This window comes from Hemiscyllium ocellatum, chromosome 32 (genome assembly GCF_020745735.1).
Source record: "Hemiscyllium ocellatum isolate sHemOce1 chromosome 32, sHemOce1.pat.X.cur, whole genome shotgun sequence".
NCBI classification, from domain to species: Eukaryota; Metazoa; Chordata; class Chondrichthyes; order Orectolobiformes; family Hemiscylliidae; genus Hemiscyllium; species Hemiscyllium ocellatum.
In genome coordinates, this window is record NC_083432.1 from 52,037,355 (window position 1) to 52,062,994 (window position 25,640).

The 25,640-nt window shown below is 42.7% G+C and overlaps 1 protein-coding gene across 2 annotated transcripts in view; it reads right to left on the minus strand.

Annotated features, from left to right (window-relative positions):
- The window catches only part of coasy (CoA synthase), a 95,448-nt gene that overhangs the window by 16,024 nt on the left and 53,784 nt on the right, over positions 1 to 25,640 (minus strand). For both annotated transcript variants that reach the window (XM_060848818.1, XM_060848819.1), the window contains exons 6-7: positions 18,360 to 18,424; positions 5,676 to 5,760 (exon numbers count right to left, since the gene is read on the minus strand). In XM_060848818.1, the coding sequence (XP_060704801.1) occupies positions 5,676 to 5,760; positions 18,360 to 18,424 (150 nt within the window). The remainder of the gene's footprint in view (positions 1 to 5,675; positions 5,761 to 18,359; positions 18,425 to 25,640) is intronic.

Here is a 25,640-nt window from a genome sequence, read left to right on the forward strand (position 1 = left end):
GCTGACAATCAGCTGCCCCCATTCATGAGGGCAAGGGAGACAGGAGAATCTACGTGCCCACAGTTATAGGAGGGAGGAAACGTGAAATATTGATAGACACAGCAACGGCCGTATCTATCACAAACCTACCCTTATCCCGCACAAATAAAATTATTCAGTTAACTGGGGTAGGAGGGGATAAAACACCAGCTTATCTAAGCAAAACTACCCTCGTAGAAATAAACAACATTTACATCCCTATGAAATTCTATGTAGGCCAAAATAATGAGGGCACCATAATGGGCAACAATCTCATAAAGAATATAATGTTCTAATCAATTGTGCAAAAGGGAAATTGATTCTGCCCAGACAGGACAGTTGGAAGACTGAGATTGGGAAACCTACAAGTCACCTTGAAACTATTAAAGTGGCTACAGTCACCAGTAGGGACTGGAAGTTCAAAAAGGAGGGATTCGGAACCATCTGCGCTTAGATCCTCAGAGCATGGGCAGAAACAAAGTTAGATACAGGTCTAGTTAACACAGACCCGATTAGGGTTCCCAGACCGGAGCATAAGCCTCACCGGCAATATCTAATAAAACAAGAAGCAGAAAAAGCAGTGTGGACATGTGCAAGGACTAGTGAAACAGGGAATCCTGAAAGAAACCACAAGGACAACTAATTCCCCAATGTGGCCAGTACTAAAGCCTGATGGGAGCTACAGGCTCACCATTGGTTATACAGGATGAAATAAGGTCACTCCCAAATTGCACCCCATTGTAGCAGACCCCTCCACCATCTTAAACGGCTTGGCCCCTGAGCACAAGATTTTTACTGTTTTAGAGATAGCCAATGGTTTCTGGTCTATCCTGTTACACCATGAGTCCCAGAATAAATTCACCTTTACAGTAAGGAATAGACAGTACACATGGACTCGTCTGCCACAAAGGTTCCACAACAGCCCCACTGTTTTTCACAGAGTGATGAGCGATATTCTCAAGAGAGTAGATTTACCAGAGGGTAGCACTCCCCTCCAATATGTAGATGATATCCTAATTGCCTCAGAGTCCGGGCCAGGACACCAGGAAGCTTTATGTCTAGTATTTAATGAATTGGCAACCACGGGGTTAAAAGTCAGCACAGATTGGCAAAACACATTTTATACCTGGGACACCTTATATCCCAGGGACTCAAAGAAATGTTCAACGACCGCAAGAAGGCAATCCAACAGAAAGATCTTGGGGATATTCAACTACAGTCGGAACTTTATACTGGAGTTCGCAAAATTGGCTGAACCGATCCAGAGGTTAATTAAAGGAGGCAAGCCCACCTTGGAACCTGTAATGTGGGGGCCAGACAGTAGGAGGCATATAGTCAGCTTATAACTCGACTCATTTTGGCCTCGGGCTAGGGTTGCCAGATCCCAGCAAGGATTTTCACATCTACTGTAATAATGAGGGAGGGTTTTATTCTGCAGTGGTCACCCAAGACCATGGTAGTAGGAGAAGGCCTAGAGGATACTACTCAACTACAGAAGGGCCAGTAGTCACCAGGTTGCCCAGGTGCATAGAGCCTTAGACTGCTACATATTTTCGTGACTCGTCCACAAAGAGGGTCTCCTCGGCTGAGTCTGGGGGGTATCTTTTACTTGCCTCCTATCCTTATCCCCATCTATATCCCCACAGTTGTGTGGTTCCCCTGCATCTAGAATTCCCTCAGCTGGGTTTTCTCCCGTATCCCTAACTAGCGAGTAATGACAGGGAATATCATGCTCCACACTAAACACACTCTAGTAGAGATGATAAACACAGGGATACTGAGGGCCATCTCCAGTACGAGAAAGGCAAAGTGGGATGTAGTTCTTTCACCCCCAATTCGGTCCGTGGTAATAGTTAGGGATACGGGAGAAAACCCAGCTGAGGGAATTCTAGATGCAGGGGAACCACACAACTGTGGGGATATAGATGGGGATAAGGATAGGAGGCAAGTAAAAGATACCCCCCAGACTCAGCCAAGGAGACCCTCTTTGTGGACGAGTCACGAAAATATGTAGCAGGGTCGCCCCAAACAGGATGGGCTGTGATAAATGGCAGGTTAGAAACAGTTATGTCCGGAAGATTGATGGAAGTCAGTCCACACAGGTAGTAGAACTGGTAGCACTCAAAGCACTGGAACTAGCAAAAGGAAAAACCGTGAATATATATACCAACAGTCAATATGTCTTTGGTGTAGTCCATGACTATATCGTGGCTTGGGGTAGAATAGAGTTCACCATTGTGGGGGGAATCCCCTGTCAGACACCAATTAAGAATTCAGCCACTATTGCGTGCCAGTGTACAGCCAAAAGAGGCTGCAGAAATAAAAATAAAAGCCCAAAGGGAGCCAGCAAAAGAGAGCCCAAATTGGCTAAAATTCATAGGAAACCAGGCAGCAGACTGAGCAGCTCAGAAAGCCCTCGAGCAAGAAGCCATTAATGAGCCTGCAATAGCCATTATCGAACTAGCGAAAGATGCTATCCAAATTCAGCAGGTACAGGAGGTTATTCCACAGGTAGAGAGAGAGAGAGAGCAAAGGGAACTGCAGGGGGCATTCAAAGGGGAGGATGGTATCTGGAGGTGACCAGACAAGGTGGGAGCACCAGCGTGTATACAGAACACTTTGCTCGAACTGCACCATGGGCTCTCCCATACAGGTAGAGAGGCTTCTTTGCAAGCCTAGGGAGAGAGTGGTGGTGGAAGGGAATGGGAAGAGACATGACCACGTACTGCCGCAGATCCAAGTACTGCACAACATAACCCAGGGAGACTCATAAAAGTTAAGAGTGGATACCAGCCCAGACCTAGGGGATCCTGGGAACACCGTCAGGTGGATTTTACAGGGCCACTACCACCCTCCCATGGGAAAACGTACTGCCTGGTCATCATAGACCAATTCACGCGGTGGGTAGAAGCACTCCCTACCAAAAGCTGCACTGCAACCACTGTAGCCAGAATATTAGCGGAGGAGGTATCCCTAGGTGTGGGGGCGTGGGGTACCTCCTCCAGATTGACTCCAACCATGGGACACATTTTACAGGCAAGGTCATGAAGACTGTCTGCCAATTACTCAGCATTAGACAATAATTTCACATCCCCTAATCCCCTATCACCTTCAGAACTCAGGGATGGTAGAGGGAATGAATAGAACGCTCAAAAATACTTTAGCTAAGGCTGTACAAACCTCAGGCAGAACATGGGCTGAAGTGCTGCCAGCCATACTAATGAAATTACGAACCATCTCGAATCAGGCAACTCAGCTAACACCATATGAATTAATGACCGGGCAAGCAATGCACTTCCCAGAGACAATAATCACAGGTGGCAACGATGTGGGTCCACTAAAAGACAAAATTCAGTGATGTGTGATAGAATTGAGCGCCCATTGAAAGGGAAGCAGAAATCTTAATTGTTAAACAAAACAAAAAGGACAAGGCAGGGGAACTTGAAATCTTCCCTGAGGTCCCAGCAACAGGAAGCTGCTTCCTATGTGAGCATTGCCTGACAAACCAGGCTTTGCCCCAAAATGGTATGGGCCACACGACGTGGTAATAAGCAGAGACACCTGAGCCTGTATAGGTATTAAAAGAAAAGGCACATGGAAGTACTGGACCCAACTAAGATCATTTAAAGACTCCTGTGACCAAACTAATGCCATTGACCATTCCCCAGGTGCAAACAGGAACAGTGGACAAGACGGTCATCCCGGGGGTGTACCGAAAACTCAACGGAACAAACCTTACCGAAGCACGACTGCACATCCTGCCACAAGCAAAGACTTTGACTGATAAATTTATTTTGACTGCAAAATGTATATACCTGTATGTATTTCACTGTGTTTAAGTATCACAACTGTCGGGAGCATGTCATGATTTGAAGATAACCTCTTCTATAAAACCCACCTAAGCTTGCATGGGAACCAAACTGTCTGCTATCCACCGGCACGATCAGTGGAATCTCTATTTGTAGCCACTCCGGTGTGGACCCCTCGTGACCTCTATACAGTGGACATCTCGGGAGCGCCGTGTAAGGGACAAGTAGGAAAATTCAAACGGGGACTCCAGGGTAGATGTTTGCAGTTGAACAGGACAACCGGCCCATGGGGCCGGACCCCCCAGCCTAGGGAAGGGAAGGCCCACTTAAATCATGGTAATTACCCACTCTGTTTCACAGGACAGGGATGAGGATGCGTTTATGCCCTGATTCCCAAAAATGCCTCATGCGTCCAGTGCACTCATCAGCGCTGTACAGTCACCATGGGACAATTTACTTATACCTGCAGCGAGCAGGCATGCTTGAATGTGACCATGGGCAGACAATTCATCAGGCAGCCACTTGACACATAAGTTGGCTGCCAGACCACAATATGGAGAGAGACAGCAGAGCAAATACAGATACTGCCTGGGGCCACCACAATGAACTCACAACTTAGTTGATTATTTTAAGGTGGGTGAGGGAGAAAATACACATGAGTAACGTACTGTGCCCACCGAAGTGTCTGGGTCCAGCCAACACATTTGACAGAAATGTTAACAGTTTGATTCGGACTCAATACAAAGTGGTAATAGCCAGGGCTGCAGTAATCGTCCTTCTCAGGAAGAGCGATTAGTGCCCATTACTACAGCAATGGACTTCCACGCAGACATTGAAACTGACAATGTCTGCATTTGAAACTAACAACAATTGCACTGAAATTAACAAAGGCTGCGCTGGAACTGACAATGACTATATCCAAACTATCAATGATTCTGCAATGACTGCATAATTAAATCATGTTACAAAGAAAATAATCTCATCACTGATCTATTGTATCACAAGATGTACAAGAGTATCTTGACATGTGCCCTGGGTCGAGAGAAGAATCGCAGCTGACCACTGTGCTGTTGGTATCTTTCTTTCCCTGGAGCTTCGGTACGTCATTGTACAATAAACTTTGTCATTGAATCCTGTCCCTGACTCCGAGACTGGTGATTTTTCCCCATAACACCGTCAATCCACCTCTTGCAGGCCAGCAAACAATTTGACATAAATACAGCGCTATTAAGGTAATGCTTTTACAGTAGTTAATATTTGAATAATTAATTAAATAGAGTTTTCAAAAGCTGTCAGCAGTTCTATGATTAGTTTGTGCAAAAGGGCCTTAAGCGGGGTAATGTAATTGCCAGAATTGACATTTTGAAAACACACCCAACTTTCTGACACTGAATCACAGTACACTTTGCCTGATTTCCAGGCACAAAGTTTCAGTTGGTGTCAGACCCACATCATATGTGCATCTTTTATAGAGTCATAGAGATGTACAGCACTGAAACAGACCCTTCGGTCCAACTTCTACGTCAATGCAAAGCTGCCATCAAGCACTGTGCACAGAAAGAAAATCTCATTCCTGAATATCCAGCAAAACTGAAAAAAAAACCAAGTTTACAGGAAGGATGGTCAATCAGCCATCCTTCGTGGGGGAGTAGAAAGTCACGACTTGGATCTCACTGAATACTTAAATTACAAATTGGTTTCCAGAGGTAAATTCTTACCACAAAAAACTTCTTGAAGAGTGAGAAGTCCAGCTTAAAATTTAAACAACTTGACAGATCTTGGGTTGCGGTCATTTTCATAAAAAAGAATGTTCAATTGGCAGTGCAATGTTGGATCTTTGGCACTTACCTTCTACACCAGCATCATCAATTTTCTGCTTCACAAGAATGGCAGTTTCTGGCCAGACGATATCTGTTAGACGTTTGAGCATCGCCTTAAACATAAAATATATACTATGAAAGCATATTTTTGGTACTCAAAATTTCTCTTATTTGGTAATAATAAAAATTCTGTGTTTCAAATAATTGAAAGGTCATCACCATCAATAGTACAGAATGTGATGGATGGGATGTTGACAGTATCAATAGGCAGCTCTAACAAACATTAAATGATCACTGATGCTCAGTTTGAGTTCTGTCAGGAACAGTTTTGTCATTTCAGCCTTGGTCCGTACATAGACAAAAAGAGTTGCACTCAAGAGGTCAAATGATGCCTCCATGTGAAGGACAAAGCAAGTCATCAAGGAGTCTTAACAAAACTGAAGTCAATGGGAATCAAGGGAAAAATTCTCTGTAAAAGGGAAGACAGATTGTTGGTGGTCAATCATCTCAGCCATAGACATTACTACAGGAATTTCAAAATGTAATGTTCTACTTCAACCCATCTCCAGCTACTTCAGCAATGACCTTTTCTCTATCACAAAGTCAGAATAATGGTTAGTTGACTGACAATACCATACACAACTGCTCAGAAACAGTCTTTGTCTATATGCAGCAAGACCTAGGCAATATTCAGCCTTGTTACATGGCAAGTTTAATTCACACTATGCAAAATGTCAGGTAATGACCATCTCCAATAAGTCAGAATCTAACGATATCCCCTTGACATGCATTATCAGCACCGAAGCCCCACCGTTGACATCCTGGGGTTACCACTGACCAGAAATCTAACCATAAACTGCCAGTCACATAAGTACTGTTGCAATAAAGGCAAGTCAATTCCAATAGTTGGCAGAAAAATTAAAGGGAAAATGACCAAAAATATTTGAACTCAAAGGGTGGTTATGGTTTGGAACTCATTGCTTGAAAGGATTGTCGAGGCAGAAAACCTCAACTCATTTAAAAGATGTCTGGATGTGTTCTTTGGAAATCATGATGATAAGAAAATTAGCATTAAGGCACTTTACCTGAATGCCCGTGCTATTCGTAACAAAGTAGATGAATTAACAGTACAAATCATTGAGAATGATTATGACGTGATAGGCATCAGAGATGTGGTTGCAGGAGGTTCGGGACTGGCAAGGGTTTACAACTTACTGAAAAGACAGGGAGGTGGGTGGGGGGGCAGGGTTGCCTTGTTAGTTAAGAATGAAATTAAATCTATGGCGCTGAATGATATAGGGTCAGATGATGTGGCGTCTGTGTAGGTGGTGTTGAAGAACCACAAAGGCAAAAAACCATAATGGGAGTTATGTACTGACCTCCCAGCTGTGGCCAGGATTGGGGCGCAAGATGTACCAGGAAATAGGTATGGCATGTCAGAAAGGCAAGGTTACAGTGATCATGGGGAACTTCAATATGCAAATGGACTGGGTGAATAATGTTGCCGGTGGATCCAAAGAAAGGGAATTCATGGAATGCTTACAGGATAGCCTTTTGGAACAGCTTGTGATGGAGCCCACAAGGGAGCAGGCTATTCTGGGCTTGGGTGCTATGTAATGAGCCAGACTTTATAAAAGATCTTAATGTAAGGGAACACTTAGAAGCCAGCGATCATAATATAGTAGAGTTCAGTCTACAGTTTGAAAGAGAGAAGGCAAAATCAGATGTAATGGTGTTACAGTTAAATAAAGGTAATTACAGGGGCATGAGAGAGGAACTGACGAAAATCGACTGGAAACAGAGCCTAGTGGGGAAGACAGTAGAGTAACAATGGCAGGAGTTTCTGGGTGTAAATTGAGGACACAGTACAGAGGTTCATCCCAGAGAAAAGAAAGATTATTAGGGGGTGGGATTAAATAGCCATGGCTGACAAAGAAAGTCAGAAAATGTATCATAGAAAAAGAGAGAGCCTATAAAGTGGCCAAGAGCACTGGGAAATCAGAAGATAGGGAAGACTACAAAAACAAACAGTGGAAAACAAAAAGAGAAATAAGGAAGGAGAGGATCAAATGCTAGCCAGTAATATTAGAAATGATAGTAAAAGTTTCTTTCAATAAATAAGAAACAAATGAGAGGCAAAAGTAGAAATTGGGCAGCTCCAAATTGATGCAGGAAGGCTAGTAATGGGAGATAAGGAAATAGTTTAGATTACTTACAGTGTGGAAACAGGCCCTTCAGCCCAACAAGTCCACACCGACCCACCAAAGCACAACCCACCTATACCCCTACATTTACCCCTTACCTAACACTACGGGCAATTTAGCATGGCCAATTTAGCATGGGAGGAAACCGGAGCACCTGGAGGAAACCCACGCAGACACGGGGAGAACGTACAAACTTCACACAGTCAGTCGCCTGAGACGGGAATTGAACCCAGGTCTCTGGCGCTGCGAGGCAGCAGTGCTAACCACTGTGCCACCATGCCACCCACAAATAACTGAAGAACTTAATAAATACATTGTGTCAGTCTTCACAGTGGAAAATATGAGTAATATCCCAACAATTAAGGAGAGTCAAGGAGCAGAGTTAAGTATGCTAGCCAATACAAAAGAGAAAGTGCTAGAAAGGCTAAAAGGTCTAGAACTTGATAAATTTCCTGACCCTGATGGGCTACATCCTAGAGATCTGAGGGAGGTGGCTGAAGAAATAACGGAGGCGTTGGTTGTAATCTTTCAAAAATCACTGGAGTCAGGCAAAGTCCCGGATGATGGGAAAATCGCTGTTGTAACCCCCTTGTTCAAGAAAGGATCAAGACAAAAGATGGAAAATTATAGGCCGATTAGCCTAACCTCGGTTGTAGGTAAAATTCTAGAATCCATCGTTAAGGATAAGATTTCTAAATTCTCGGAAGTGCAGGGCCGGATTAGAATAAGTCAGCATGGATTTAGTAAAGCGAGGTCATACCTGACAAACCTGTTAGAATTCTTTGAATAGGTAACAAGTAGGTTAGACCAGGGAAATCCAGTGGATGTTATCTACCTAGACTTCCAAAGGGCCTTTGATAAAGTGCCTCACGGGAGGTTGCTGAGTAAGGTGAGGGCCCGTGGTGTTCATGGTGAGCTACTGGCATGGATTGAGGATTGGTTGCCTGACAGAAGGCAGAGAGTTGGAATAAAATGTTCTTTTTCAGAATGGCAGCTAGTGACAAGTGGTGTCTAGCAGGGTTCAGAGTTGGGGCCGCAGCTGTTCATTTTATATATTAATGATCTGGATGAAGGGACTGGGGGCAGTCTAGCAAAGTTTACCGACGATACGAAGTTAGGCAGACGGGCAAGTAGTACTGAGGAGGTGGGGAGGCTGCAGAAAGATTTAGACAGTTTAGAAGAGTGGCCCAGGAAATGGCTGATGAAATTCAACGTGAGCAAATGTGAGATCCTGCACTTTGGAAAAAAGAATGCATGTACTATTTTCTAAACGGTGAGAAAATTCACAAAGCTAAAGTACAAAGGGATCTGGGAGTGCTAGTCCAGGATTCTCTAAAGATTGACTTGTAGGTTGAGTCTGTGGTTAAGAAAGCGAATGTAATGTCATTTATCCTAAGAGAGTTGGAATATAAAAAGTGGGATGTGCTTCTGAGACTTTATACTGCTCTGGTTAGGCCCCACTTAGAACACTGTGTTCAATATTGGGCCCCACTCCTCAGGAAGGATATATTGGCACTGGAGTGCGTCCAGTGGAGATTCACACGTATGAACCCTGGAATGATGGGCCTAACATACAATGAGTGGCTGAGGATCCTGGGATTGTATTCATTACAGTTTAGAAAGTTTAGGGGAGATCTAATTGAAACTTACAGCATAAAGCATGATTCAGAAAGGGTGGACACTGGGAATTTATTTACGTTAGACTGGGAGACTAGGACCCATTGCCACAGCCTTAGAATTACAGGGGGTCAATTTAGAATGAAACTGAGGAGACATTTCTTCAGCCAGTGTGTGTTGGGCCTGTGAAATTCATTGTCAGGGAGCTCAGTGGAGGCTGGGATGTTAAATGTCTTCAAAGCAGAGATTGATAAAATTCTTGATCTCGCAAGGAATTAAGGACTATGGGAAGAGTGCAGATAAGTGGAGTTAAAATGCCCGTCAGCCATAATTAAACGGCAGAGTGCACTCGATGGGTCGAATGGCCTTACTTCTACTCCTATGTCTTATGGTCTTGAGTACCATAAGAACAAAGAGTAGGAATAGGTCATCTGGCCCCTTCAGCTTGCTCCACCGTTCAATAAGATCATGGCTGATCTTCTCGTGGCCTCAGGTCCATTTACCCACCCTCTCACCATAATCCTTAATTCCTTTACTGTTCAAAAATTTATCGTGGCTATATAAACATTTACTGAGGAAGCCTCAACTACTTCACTTGGAAGGGAATTCCAGAGGTTCATAGAATTGGAGGTAGGTGAGCACTTTGGCGACATTGACCACAATTCGGTGACTTTTACTCTAGTGATGGAGAGGGATAAGTGTGCACTACAGGGCAAGAGTTATAGCTGGGGACAGGGAAATTATGATGCGGTGAGGCATGACTTAGGATGCGTGGCTTGGAAAACTAGGCTTCAAGTGAAGGGTGCAATCGATATGTGGAACGTGTTCAAGGAGCAACTATTGAGTGTCCTTGATAAGTATGTACCTGTCAGGCAGGGAGGAAAGGGTCGTGTGAGGGAGCTGTGGTTTAATAAGGAATTGGAATCCCTTGTTAAAGGGAAGAGGGCGGCCTATGTAAAGGTGAAGCGTGAAGGTTCAATTGGGGCGATTGAGAGTTATAAGGTAGCCAGGAAGGATCTAAAGAGAGAGCTAAGAGCAGCAAGGAGGGGACATGAAAAGCCCTTGGTTGGTAGGATTAGGGAAAACCCAAAGGCTTTCTATAGGTATGTCAAGAATAAAAGAATGACTAGGGTAGGAATAGGTCCAGTCAAGGATAGTAGTGGGAAGTTGCGTGTGGAGGCTGAAGAGATTGGGGAGACACTGAATGAATACTTTTCATCAGTATTCACTCAGGAACAGGACATTGTTGCCGATGTGAATATTGAGTCACAATTAATTAGAATGGATGGCTTTGAGGTATGTAGGGAAGAGGTGTTGGAAATTCTGTAAAAGGGTGAAAATAGATAAGTCCCCTGGGCCTGATGGCATTTATCCTAGGATTCTCTGGGAAGCAAGGGAGGAGATTGCAGAGCCATTGGCCTTGATTTTTATGTCCTCGTTGTCTACAGGGATAGTGCCAGAAGACTGGAGGATAGCAAATGTGGTTCCCTTATTCAAGAAGGGGAGTAGGGATAACCCTAGTAACTATAGGCCGGTGAGTCTCACTTCTGTTGTGGGCAAAGTCTTAGAGAGAATTGTAAGGGATAGGATTTATGAACATCTGTTTAGGAATAATGTGATCAAGGATAGTCAGCATGGTTTTGTGAAGGGCAGGTCGTGCCTCACAAACCTTATTCAATTCTTTGAGAAGGTGACTAAGGAGGTGGATGAGGGTAAAGCGGAAGATGTGGTGTATATGGATTTTAGTGAGGCGTTTGATAAGGTTCCCCATGGTAGGCTACTGCAAAAAATACGGAGGTATGGCATTGAGGGTGAGTTGGAGGTTTGGATTAGGAATTGGCTGGCTGGAAGAAGACAGAGGGTAGTAGTTGATGGTAAAGGTTCATCTTGCAGTGCAGTTACTAGCGGTGTTCCGCAAGGATCTGTTTTGGGACCATTGCTGTTTGTCAGTTTTATAAATGACCTGGAGGAGGGGCTAGCAGGTTGGGTGAGCAAGTTTGTGGATGATGCGAAAGTCGGTGGAGTTGTTGACAGTGAGGAAGGATGTGGCAGGTTACAGCGGGACATAGATAAGCTGCAGAGCTGGGCAGAAAGGTGGCAAGTGGAGTTCAATCTAGCTAAGTGTGAAGTGATTCACTTTGGTAAGAGTAACAAGAAGATGGGGTAAAGGGCTAATGGCCGGATACATGGTAGTGTGGATGAGCAGAGGGATCTTGGTGTCCATGTACACAGATCTCTGAAAGTTGCCACCCAGATAAGTAGTGCTGTGAAGAAGGCATATGGCGTACTGGCTTTTATTGGTAGAGGAACTGAGTTCTGGAGTCCTGAGGTCATGTTGCAGTTGTATAAGACTCTGGTGCGGCCGCATCTGGAGTATTGTGTGCAGTTTTGGTCGCCATACTATAGGAAGGATGTGGAGGCACTGGAACGGGTGTAGAGGAGGTTTACCAGGATGTTGCCTGGTATGGTAGGAAGATCAAAGTTTGGGAGAAGATTTGTAGCTCGGATGCTCGTTGTTGTGGTTCTGTTCGCCAGGCTGGGAGTTTGTGTTGCAAATGTTTCGACCCCTTTCTAGGTGACATCCTCAGTGCTTGGGAGCCTCCTGTGAAGCGCTTCTGTGATGTTTCCTCCGGCATTTATAATTGCTTGTCTTTGCCGCTTCCGGTCGTCAGTTGCTGTCTGCTGCAGTGGCCTGTATATTGGGTCCAAGTTGATGTGCTTATTGATTGAATCTGTGGATGACTGCCATGCCTCTAGGAATTCCCTGGCTGTTCTCTGTTTGGCTTGCCCTATAATAGTAGTGTTGTCCTAGTCGAATTCATGTTGTTTGTCATCTGTGTGTGTGGCTACTAAGGATAGCTGGTCGTGTCGTTTCGTGGTTAGTTGGTGTTCATGGATGCGGGTTGTTAGCTGTCTTCCTGTTTGTCCTATGTAGTGTTTTGTGCAGTTCTTGCATGGGATTTTGTACACTACCCAGCTCAGGCTGGGTATCAGGTCCTTTGTCCTGGTGAGTTGTTGTCTGAGAGTGGCTGTTGGTTTATGTGCTGTGATGAGTCCTAGTGGTTGCAGCAGTCTGGCTGTCAGTTCGGAAATGCTCCTGATGTATGGTAGTGTGGCTAGTCCTTTGGGTTGCGGCATGTCCTCGTTCCGTTGTCTTTCCCTTAGGCATCTGTTGATGAAATTGCGTGGGTATCCGTTTTTGGTGAATAGCTTGTATAGGTGTTCTTCTTCCTCTTTTTGCAGTTCTGGTGTGCTGCAGTGTCTTGTGGCCCTTTTGAATAGTGTCCTGATGCAACTTCGTTTGTGTGTGTTGGGGTGGTTGCTTTCATAGTTCAGGACTTGGTCCGTGTGTGTGGTGGAATGCCCTGCCAGTAGCAGTGGTGGACTCTCCCTCTTTATGGGCACTGGATAGACATATGGAGGATAGTGGGCTAGTGTAGGTTAGGTGGGTTTTGATCGGCGCAACATCGAGGACCAAAAGGCCTGTACTGTGTTGTATTTTTCTATGTTCTATATCCCTCTGGATGAATAAATTCCTTTTCAATTCAGTTCTAAATCTGATACCCAAATTTTGAGGTTATGCGCTCTTGTCCTAGTTACACCTGCCAGTGGAAATCTCTTCTTCCATCCTGTCTATTCCCTTCATGATTTTATGTGGTTTTGGAAGATCAACCCTCATTCTTCTAAATTCCAATGAATATAATTGCAGTCTACTCAGTCTCTCCACATAAGCTAATCCCCTCAACTCTGGAATCAACCTAGTGAACCTCCTCTGCAGCCTTTCTTGTGCCAGTATATCCTTTCTCAAGTAAGAAGACCAAAGCTGCATGCAGTACTCCATACGCTACAGGACTGTGAAAAGTGTGATATAGCTTGGCAGATTTTTTTCGACTGGCACAGAAAGACTAGGTTAAGTGGCCCCTTTCTGTGCTATAAATATTACATGATTCTAATTCATCTAACCTGTGGAAAGCTGTTCACTGTCTTACAAGACACAAACCAGAAGTATGATGGAATACTCTCCACTTGTCTGGATGAGTTCAGCTAAAGAGAAGAACAATGTATAAAGTTCCTTCAATGTAGTAAAAAAAAGACAGTGAGCTATATAAGGAGATAATAGGGTGGGTGACCAAAGGTCTAGTCAAAGAGGTAGTCTGTAATGAACTTCTTAAAGTAGGAGACTGGTTTATGGAGGGAATTCCAGAGCTTTGGGTCAAGACATACAGACAAATGAGGAGGAGGAAGCACGCAACATCACAAGCCTGCTGTACTATTCAGTAGGAGCATAGCTGATGTGATTACCTCATATTTCCCTCAGCTCCAATTATTTTTCACCTCCTTGTTTATGAATAATCCATCTCTGCCTCAAAATTATTCAAAGAGTCTGCTTCCAACAGGCAGCTCAAGGCTCAGCTGTCAATAATGCAGAAATTAAATACGAAAGTGTGTAAGTGGTCATAATTGAAGGTGAGTAGACAAATATGAAGTTTGTAAGGAGGCAGTTGCAGAAATATAGAGAGTCAAGCCCCAATCATAACACAGGTTCAACCCATGGAGGGCTTTGAACATAAGGATGACAATTTTAAAATGGAGAGATTCAAGACATTGGAAGGCCAGGAGGAAAACGGAGGTCAGCAAACACAGGATGACAAATAATTAGAACTTAGCTCAATATTATATATGGCATGTAGTGTTTTAGGTAAGCTGATGTCTATTAAGGGTGTAAGGCAGGCGTTCTGTCAGGACGACAGTAAAACAGTCAAATCTGGAGGGACCAAAGGCATGAGTAAGAGTTTCAGCAGATTAAATGATGGCAGGTGAAAATGGGTCTTGTTGATGGATAGGATATACATATTTTCTAATTAATGTTTAGAAATGTTATTCCACACCTCTGTAGCAGGAGGGACTTGAACCCAGGCCTCATTGTTCAGAGGTAGGGACACTACCATTGCACCACAAAAGCCCATCTATTGATAGTATACAAGATCAGAAACTCAAATAAGAGCGAAAGGTTGTATGTAATCTTATTTAACCTCATAATAGTCAGAGAAGGAGATGGAGTGGATGGTGAGGGATTTCTGGTCCTTATAAAGAACAAAATACAAAGTACAAAGAAAATTTACAGCCCAGGAACAGGTCCTTCGGCCCTCCAATCCAAATCCAATGTCTAAACCTGTCACCAAATTCCTAAGCATCTGTAACTCTGCTCCCCATCCACTCATGCATCAGTCCAGACGCACCTTAAGTGAAAGTACTGTACCTGCCTCTACCACCTCTGTTGGCAACATGTTCCAGACTGCAAATGTGTTGCTGGTCAAAGCACAGCAGGCCAGGCAGCATCTCAGGAATAGCAACACATTTGCAGCTGTGATCTCCAGCATCTGCAGACCTCATTTTTTACTCGAACATGTTCCAGACACCTACCACCCCTTGTGTAAAGTACTTTCCATGTGCATCCCCCTTAAATTTTTCACCTCTCACCTTGAACGCGTTACCTCTTGTTTTTGAATCCCTCACCCTGGGAAAAAGCTTATCTCTATCCACCCTGCCTTCACCCTTAATGATTTTGTAGACCTCAAACAGGTCCCCCCCGCCCAATCTCCTTTTTTCTAATGAAACATTCCTAACCTACACAATCTCTTTTCATAGCTAGCACCTTCCATACCAGGCAACATCCTCATAACCCTTCTCTGCACCCTTTCCAAAACGTCGGACATCCTTTTGGTAATGTGGCAACCAGACCTGTACACAGTGTTCTAAATGCGGCTGAACCAAAGCCTTGTACAATTTTAACGTGACCTGCCAGCACTTATACTCAATACCCCGTCCAATGAAGGCAAGCATACCATATGCCTTCTTGACCACTCTATCCACCTGTGCAGCCATCTTCAGGGTACAGTGGACGTTATGGTCAAAGGCTGTCATTTTTCGCCCTGAAAAGATGTCTAGCCTACATCACATTACCCTGGAAGGAAAGGATGTCTTAAGCTTTGAGCAACAGCTGTAAGTAATTCTATATTTGCTATTTTTAGAGACAATATACACATACACATATTTTGATAGTCTAAGACAGGAAAGAGGTAGTTACTTTCTGTATTAATGCTCTATCTTTGAATGAAGCATCTTGTCCTATTAAATTGAGCAGCAAATCAACCATCAATTATATTAGAAGTACCTCAATTACACTATGATTGAATCATTAATTAATAAAAGTTGCAACTTATATTTTTAATAAATCTTTAAAACTTTAGCAAATAGAATTAAGGAGAATCCAAAGAGATTCTACAAATACATTAAGGACAAAAGAGTATCAAGGAAGAGAATACGGCACCTTAAATATCAACAATGCCATTTATGTGTGGGACCACAGGAGATAGATGAAGTGCTGAGTATTTAGTGTCAGTATTTACTATGGGGAAGGATATGAAAGCTAAAGAACATGGAGAACTAAATAGTGATATCTTGGAAGGTGCCCACATTACAGAGGAGTACATGCTGGACATCTTAAAACTTAAAACGGCGGATATAGCTACAGGTCTTGAGCAGGCGTATCCAAGAACTTTGTGGGAAGCTAGGGAAGTGATTGCTGAGCCCCTGGCTGAGATACTTGTATCATCAATGGCCATGGGTGAGGTGCCAGAAGATTAGAAGGTGGATAATTTGGTGTCATTTTTAAGAAAGGTGTTAAGGAAAAGCCAGGGAACTATAGACTGGTGAGCCTGACATCAGTGGTGGGTAAGTTATTGGAGGGGATTCCGAGGGTCAGGATTTACACATATTTGGAAAGGTAAAGACTGATTAGGGATAGTTAACGTGGCCTTGTGTATGGGAACTTGTGTCTCACTAACTTGTTTGAGATTTTTTTGAAGAAGTGACAAAGAAGATTGATAAAGGCAGAGTGGCGGACATGGTCTATATGGTCTTCAGCAAGGCATTTGACAAGATTCCATATGGTAGACTGGTTAGCAAAGTTAAATCACATGAAATCCATGAAGAGCCAGCCATTTCGATATAAAATTGGCTTGAAGATAGGAGAAAGAGGGTGGTGATGGAGGGCTGTTTTTCCGACTGGAGGCCTGCGATCAGCAATGTGCCACAATGATCAGTGCTGGGTCCACTACTTTTTGTTATTTGTATAAATTATTTGGATGTGAATATAGGAGGAATGGTTAGTAGGTTTGCAGATATCGGTGCAAAGTAGTGGATAGCGAAAGAGGCTGTCTCAGAATACAACATGACCTTGTTCAGTTGAATCAATGAGTCACAGATAGAGTTTAATTTAGATAAATGTAAGGTATTGTGTTTTGGTAAGGCAAATCGGAGCAGGACCTATACACTTCATGGTAGGGTCCTGGGGACTGACGCTGAACAAAGAGACCTTGGGGTGCAGGTATACAGTTCCTTGAAAGTGGAGTTGCAGGTAGACAGGGTAGTGAAGGCAGCGTTTGGTACGCTTGCCTTTATTGGACAGTGCACTGAGTACATGAATTGGGATGTCATGTTTGGCTGTACAGGACATTAATTAGGCATTTGGAATACTGCATTCAATTCTAGTCTCTTGGTATAGGAAGGATGTTGTTAAACTTGGAAGGTTTAAAAGGATTTACATGGATATTGCTGGGGTTGGAAGGTTTGAGCTAAAGAGATTTAATAGACTAGGGTGTCAGAGAATGAGGGATTACAGAGAGCTATAAAATCATGAGGGGTAAGGCTAGGTTGAATAGCCAAAGTCTTTCTCCCAAGGTAGAGGGGTCCAAAACTAGACGACATAGATTTAAAGTGAGGGAAAAGATTTAAAAGGCCAAAGTTTGCAGAAGGTGGTGCACGTATGAAATGAGCTGTCAGAGGAAGTGGTGGAGACTGATACAATTACCACATCTAAAGTGCATCTGGATGGGTACTTGAATAAGAAGGGTTTTGGACTCCCTTAGCCAAGGGAAAACACCTTTGCTATTCAACATGGCTATGGTCCTCATGATTTTCTAAACCTCTATAAAGATCATCCTTCAACCTCCTACATTACAGTGAAAAATTCAAACACAACTCAAAGTTACAAATGCTGGACATGAACAAATCCTAAAACTAAACATGAACCTCCCTACTTAAAAAAAATGTTATTTCTTTACAGGAATTCTTATAGATAAGGAATGATAGTCTAAGTGCTTCATTGTCTTTCATTATAGGAATTTACACCAGTTAACCATACCACATTACTAACAAATCGAGTTTCAACAAGTTTCAATTAAAACAGCATCAGTCTAAAAGGAATTATAAAATATGGGTTCCAAGCACCATGATTTTGAATACTCCAATATCATGAGGGAGGTTTAAGTGTGGTCTTGCCCCATGTTACATTGTAGATTGATCTAAAAGTGTTGAGTTAGTCAAGAACCTTTCTGTCTAGGTTTTAGCAGTTTTAGATAGATAATTAGGGAATTCTGTTAGATTGAAATTTGAAGTATTTTGTCTTGAGGAAGGAATGTGATTCTGGTTTCCAGGAAGATAATCTAGATTTTGGATGTAGTTTGAAAGCTGCCTCGAATTTATTTAAATCCATTCGCAGAATGTGGGTGTCACTGCCTGGGACATAATTGCCCACAGGATATCTCAGAATCAACCAGATTACTGTAGTCTGTAGACCAGAACAGGTAAGGACATTAGTGAACCAGTGTCAACCAATGACAGCAATGAAGTATACAATGCACAAATAAACTAAGGTTAATGTTTTAAAATTTCACCCTCAAAATAAAGGTCACTTTAGCAAAGATATAAAACATCTTCCAACACCATGCTACACTGGACAACATTTCAATAGTATATTCCTCGGACTATTCTAACATCAGCTGAAAATAATCACGTAAGTTTAGGAAAATTCTATAGTGTGTACTTACGTTATTCCCAAAAACGCTCTTTCCCAATGCATTTCGGTTAATTGTTCCATCTTTCAGTAAAATATCTGTAATGAGTGAGACCATGAGAATAATGCGTATGAAGTAACTATATAACTCCTGTTAATTCAGGAAAAAAGTACTTAGTAAGTGTAATTCTACTGAGTTACTGCATATTTTTAAGAGGAAGGCCTGCTTGTGTAACTGCATGGGAATTAGGTCAACTTAAAGAGTAGAATTATATAATGGTTATAAAAACTCATCTGGTTTACTAATGTCCTTCGGTGAATGAAACCTGCTATCTCGCACTAGACTGGAGCACATTCAGACATTTAAGATTGATGTTCTTGAAATTTTGACAAACATTAAGATTGATGAGTCCCAGGGTCAGACCAGATTTATCCTAAGTTGCTCTGGGAAGTGAGAAAGGAGGTTGCTAAGCCGCTGGCAAAGATCTTTGCTCCCTCACTCTCCATGGGAGTCTTACCGGACAATTGGAGGAAGGCGAATGTTGTTTCCCTTTTTTAAGAAGGGTAATAGGGAAATCTCTGGCAATTACAGACCAGTCAGTCTTATGGTCAGCAAGGTTTTGGAAAGAATTCTGAGGGATAGGATTTATGACTATTTGGAAAAGCATAACATGATTAAAGGCAGTCAGCATGGCTTTGTGAGGGGCAGGTCATGCCTCACAAATCTTATTGAGTTCTTTCAGGAGGTGGCGAGACAGGTCGATGAAGGTCGAGCAGTGGATGTGGTGTATATGGATTTTAGCAAGGCATTTGATAAGGTTCCTCACAGTAGGCTCAGTCATAGAGTCAGGAGGTATGGGATACAGGGAGGTTTGGCTGTCTGGATTCAGAATTGGTTGGCTGACAGAAGGCAAAGAGTGGTTGTAGATGGAAAGTATTCTGCCTGGAGGTCAGTGGTGAGTGGTCTCTGCTTTGTAGTTTTTATAAATGAGTTGGATGAGGAGGTTGTGGGGTGGGTTAGTAAATTTGGCCGATGACACGAGTTGAAGGTACCATTGATAGTATCAAGGGCTATTGTAGGCTGCAGTGCAACATAGACAGGATGCAGAACCGGGCTGAGAAATGGCAGATGGAGTTCAACCTAGATAAATGCGAAGTGATGCATTTTGGAAGGTTGAACTTGAATGCTGAATATAAGATTAAAGACAGGATTCTTGGCATTGTGGAGGGACAGAGGGATCTTGGTGTTCAAGTGCATAGACCCCTCAAAGATGCCATCCAAGTGGATAGGGTTGTTAAGAAAGCATATGGTGTTTTGGCTTTCATTAACAGGGGAATTGAGTTTAAGAGCCGCGAGGTTTTGCTGCAGCTCTACAAAACCCTGGTGAGACCACAATTGAAATACTGTGTTCTGGATTAGTGGTGCTGGAAGAGCACAGTAGTTCAGGCAGTGTCCGAGGAGCAGTAAAATCGACGTTTTGGGCAAAAGCCCTTCTGAAAGGCTTTTGCCTGAAACGTCGATTTTACTGCTCCTCGCATGCTGCCTGAACTGCTTTGCTCTTCCAGTACCATAATCGAGAATCTGGTTTCCAGCATCTGCAGTCATTGTTTTTACCTAATTGAAATACTGTGTCCAGTTCTGATCGCCCTATTATAGGAAAGATAAGGAGGCTTTGGAGAGGGTGTAAAGAAGGTTTACCAGGATGCTGCCTGGACTGGAGGGCTTGTCTTACGAAGAGAGGTTGACTAAAGCTCGGACTTTTCTCTCTGGAGAGAAGGAGGAAGAGAGGTGAACTGATCGAGGTATACAAGGTAATGAGAGGCATGGATAGAGTTGATAGTCAGAGACTTTTCCCCAGGGCAGAATTGACTGGCACTAGGGGTCATAGTTTTAAGGTGTTAGGAGAAAGGTATAGAGGAGACGTCAGAGGTAAGTTCTTTATACAGAGAGTTTTGAATGTATGCAATGCGTTGCCAGTGGCGGTGGTGGAAGCAGAGTCATTAGGAAAATTTAAGTGACTGCTACACGTGGACAGCAGTGAATTGAGGGTGCATTGGTTAAGTTCTATTATTTTAGATTAGGAATAATCCTCGGCACAACATCATGGGCCAAGGGCCTGTTTTGTGCTGTACTTTTCTATGTTCAATGTTTATGTTTTATAAACAATGTGGTTAATGCCTAACTGCCCTCTGAAATGACCTAGCAAGTCTCTCAATTGTATTAAATTGTTACAAAAGTCCAAAGAGTGAAACAAATGGACCAAACAGCATTGACCTGAGCACTGGAAATGACAGCAATTAAAACAGCCCTTTCGACCTTGCAAAATCCTTCTTACCAATATCTAGGAGCTTGTGAGAGAGCTGTCCTACAGACTAGTCAAACCAAGGCCTGAACATAGTCGTCACCACAGAATCGCACTTTACAATAATATCCCAAACACTATCATCCCTGGGTATGTTCTGCTTCACTAGCAGGACAGAGCCTCCAGATGTGGTGGCACAGTAGCATACACCCAGGAAGGATTTGCCCTCATAATCCTTAACATTGATTATCTACCCCTTGGAATCTCATGGCATCCGGTCAAACAAGGGTAGAAAATTTCCTGCTTTCCCCCCATAACTGATGCAACAGTACTCTTCCATGTTGATTTGATTTATCGTAATCACATGTACCTAAGTACAGTGAAATGCTTTTTTTGTTGCAAGCAGTACAGGCAGATGATAGCAAACAAGGACATATAGATCTTAGGATGTTTAGACAGAGCGAGGCTTACAAGGTTATGGCTGCACAAGAAGTATACAAAGCAAGGTCAATATTATTTGAAGGGAGAGTGATCCATTCAGCAGTCTAATAATGGCAGGGAAGAAGCTGTTCTTGAACCTGTTAGTGCATGAGAATAAGATCTGCTGTAGAGAGCCTGTAAAAAGTTGCCCATATCAGCGCAATCTTGAATTCAAATTGAAGCACATTTGGAGGAAACACTGAGAATGGCAAGTGCACAGAATGTACTGTGAATGTGGGTCTCCAAAGCCAATTACCAAGACTGGTTCAGCAGCGCTACTACGTACCCAGTTGACAGAGTTCTAGAAGATACAGCTGTGATAAATGGCTAGAAGCAAATCAGAGAGTGATTCATTTCAGCCTCCATCTGAGGTCTTCAACCAATTTGTTCACTGGCTTGCAAAGATCCAGTCTGTAGCAGAGAGCCCAAAGCAATGAACACAATTCTATCAACATTCACTATTATGCCTGCAATCAGCTAACACAGGAGAGGAAACTGAATTATTACATTTCAGCCGAGATGATTCACTTATTTGCTGGACAAATTCATTGTGCCACAAGAAATAAATTCATTGTTCCAGAAAGAACAGAAACAATAATAGGTTGCCAACCTTACAAGAGACTGCAATCCTGCCATGTTGTGATGCTTGAATGAGGATTGAGCTATGGAGTGAAACAAAGTTAGATAAATCAAGAAAAGGTAGAAGGGAAACAAACTAATTGATATTTAATAAAGTTCATAAAATTTCTACTGATTTTAGTAACTTGGTGAAAATAATTCTCCATTATATTAGTACTGTTGCACAACAACCCTACATGAATGAGGTAGAAGAAATGCAGTGCGCTGGAAAAACTCTGATTAAGGTAGCAGTTGTATGGAAAATGTGATGAGAAGGAAACATGCTCCTGAATGATTAAACAGCACAGCCTCCATTAAACTAAAAAAAATGGGCAGGAGAGGGATTAAGCAGGAGTATTTGCTAAAGTCAAGGCAGAAGAGTAAAATACTAATGTGGAAAATTAATGTCAGAAAATGGCAGGAAAAGACTGAAAAAGTGAACTTAAAAATATACCCTCAGTCAAGACAAGAAGTTATAAAAATAAAGATCAAAGCTCTGAATCTGAATGCATGTAACATTCATACCAAAGTTAATAATTTGATCACACAGACATTATGGAGATATGGCTGCAGGAAGATAAGGATCCGGTTCTGAATATTGGAGGGCTTATGACATTCAAGAAGAATAAGTTTCAGTCAAGCCTTCAACAAGGTCCAATGTGGAATTCTGAAAAAAGTCAAAGCAGAAGGTTGCCCAAGAAGGTTAGGCCACACTTAAGTACTGCGTTCAATTCTGGTTGCCACATTACAGGAAGGATGTGTGGGTCTGGGAGAGGATGCAGATGAGATTTACCAGGATGCTGCCTGGATTAGAAGGTATGAATTGGAAGTAGAAGCTAGAAATATTGAGTTGTTTTCTCTGGAGTGGCAGAAGCTGAGGGGAGACTTGATAAAGTCTGTAAAATTAGAGACACATAGATAGGGTTGATGGTCAGAATCTTTTTCTCAGAGAAATGGCTAAAACTAGGGGGCATGCATTTAAGCTGGCGGGGGGGGAGGGGGGGTGGAGGGTTGTGTGTGAAGTTCAAAGGAGATGTGTGGTCTAAGTTTTTGCACAGAGCGCGGTTGGAGTCTGGAATGTATTGTCAAGCATGATGGTGGAGGCACATAAGTTAGGGGTGTTTAAGAGACTTTTAGTTAAGCACAAGAAATGCAAGGAATGGAGGGATATGGATTAAGGGCAGGCAGAAGGGATTAGTTCAACTTGGCATCATGTTAGGCATAATATCATGGGCAAAAGGGCCGTTCCTATGCTGATGTACAGCTCTACGTTTTATGTTCATAAAGTAACTTGATAAGTTGGATACAAAGTTAGCTTAGTGGTTAGAGATAAAGGTAAGCGGTAGAAAGCTGAATGTGAATTTGGAAATGTAGCACAGGAATCAATGCTGTGTCCCTTTTTTGTTTGTAACATACATAAATGATATAAATGAAAATATTTGAGGGGAGTGGATGGTTAGTAAACTTAAGGATAACATGAAAATTAGCTGTATGATTGACAGTGAGGAAGAAGGTCCTAGGTTACGGGAAGATATAAAGAGAATTGGTCAAATGGGCAGATCAGCGGCAGATGGAAATTAACACTGGTAGGTGTGAAGTGATGCACTTGGGACGAGGTAAGAAGACAAGGGGGTACTTAATGAATGGCAGTACACTAGGAAGCTCAGAGGAATAGAGGGATCTTGTAGTCCTTGCCCATAGATCTCTGAAGAAGCAGGGCAGCTTAATAGGATGGATAAGAAGAAATACAAGATACTCATCTTTATCAGGAAAGACACAGACTATGAAAACAGGGAGGTTATGTTGGAGAGGTATAGTACTTTGTTTTGGCTACAGATGGAGTACTGTGTGCAGATATGGTCACTGCAGTATAGAAAAAATGATTGTATTGAATAGAGTCCAGGGTGTTATCTATTTGGAGCATCTTAACTTTGAAGAGAGGCTGACAATGTTTGCGTTGTTTTCTTTGGAGCAGAGAAGGCTGAGGAGGAACCATTGGAGTATAAGGGTAGGGAAGTCATATTCCTACTGTACAAGTGCTGGTGAGACCACATCTGGAAAACTGTGAGCAGTTTGGGTCCCCTTATTTAAGGAAAGATATAATTTCATTGGAAGCAGTTCAGAAAAGATTTACTAGGATGATCCCTGGTTTGGAAGGATTGACTTATGAGCAAGGGCTAAACAGATTGGGACACTTTGCTCAGGAAAACACAGGAAAGTGGATATGAGAAATGGCAGTTCAGCCATGATCCTAATGTCTGGTGGAGCAAGTTCAAGGGGCCAAATGACTACTACAGTTACTTTTTTTAATGGTCTTACAGTGATAGAGGTGTCTAAGATTATGGTGGGCTTGGACAGGGCTAATATAAAGCAGTTAGTCTCTTTAGCTGATGGATCAATAACCGGGGGGTACACTTTTAAGGTGAAAGGCAGATGAATGAGAGAGAATTTGAGGAAAATTATATCATCCATTCAGTGATACTGATCTAGAATGCACCGTCTGGGAGGGTAGTCAAGTGGGAAACCTCATAACCTTTAAAAATTACTTGAATTACCATTTAAAATGTAACATTCAAGGGTATAGGCCAAGTGTTGGAAAGTGGCATCAGTATAAATGTAGTGTATTTTTGGCACAACAGACCTCATTGGCCAAAGACTCCTTCTGCACTGTCTGATTCTATGAATAGAAAGCTAGACAAAGGCAAAAGAATAGCAACTCCTAATCTAAGATGGTATTAGTGTAATAGGTTCAGGAGATCAGGATGTAGAATCTATTTTGGTGGAGATGAGTACAAACTCCCCAAACAATAACCTTAATGTAGGATGCATTAAAGAAGAAGGAATATTTGGTCCTTATGACAGTTGACAGCATTAATTATGTAATTTTAATCTACATATCAGATTGATAGTAGCAGCCTTGAGGAGGAATTCATAGAATGCTTTCAAGAGCAGCACATTCAGGGACCACCAGGAGGGATTTCCAGGATTTTGACCCAGCTAGTGAAGGAATAGTGACATATTTCCAAGTCAGAATGGTAAGTGGCTTGGACGGGAATCTGCAGGTAATGGTGTTCCCATATATCTGCTATCCTTGTCCTTCTGGATGGAAATGGTGATGTGTTTGCAAAGTGCTAAATATCTTTGGTGACTTTCTGTCGTGCATCTTCTAGACAGTATACACTGCTGCTACTTTGTGGCGGAGGGAGTGAATGTCTGAGGATGTGGTGATGATCAAATTTGTCTTGGACACTGTCAAGCTTCTTGAATGTTGTTGGTGCTGCACCCATCCAGACAAGTGGGGAGCATTCTATCACATTCCTAACTTGTGCCTTGTAGATGGGGGACAGGCTTTGGTGTGTCAGGTGTTGAGTTACTTGCCACAGTACTCTTCGCCTCTGACCTGCTCATGGTAGCCATTGTGTTTATGTGATGAGTCCAGTTGAGTTTCTGGCTAATGGTAACCTCGAGGATATTGATAATAGAAAACTCAGTGATGGTAACACCACTGAATGTCAAAGGGACAGTAATTAGATTGTTTTTGGAGATGGTCATTGCCTGGTATTTGTGTGGTGCTAATGTTACTTGCTACTTGTCATCCCAAGCCTGGGATGCTGTCCAGATCTTGCTGCATTTGTACATAGACTGCTTCAGGAGTTGTGAATGGTGCGGACATTGTTCACCAATGATTGTACATCCTCCACTTATGACTTCATTATGGAGGGAAGGTCATTGATGAATCAGCTGAAGATGATTGGACATAGGAAACGATGCTGAGGAACTCCTGCAGACAAGTATGTAGCTCAGATCACTGACCTCCAACAACCATGACCATATTCCCGTGTACCAGGTAAGATTCTAACCAGTAGAAATACCCATTGATTCCAGATTTACTAGGGCTCCTTGATGTCACATTC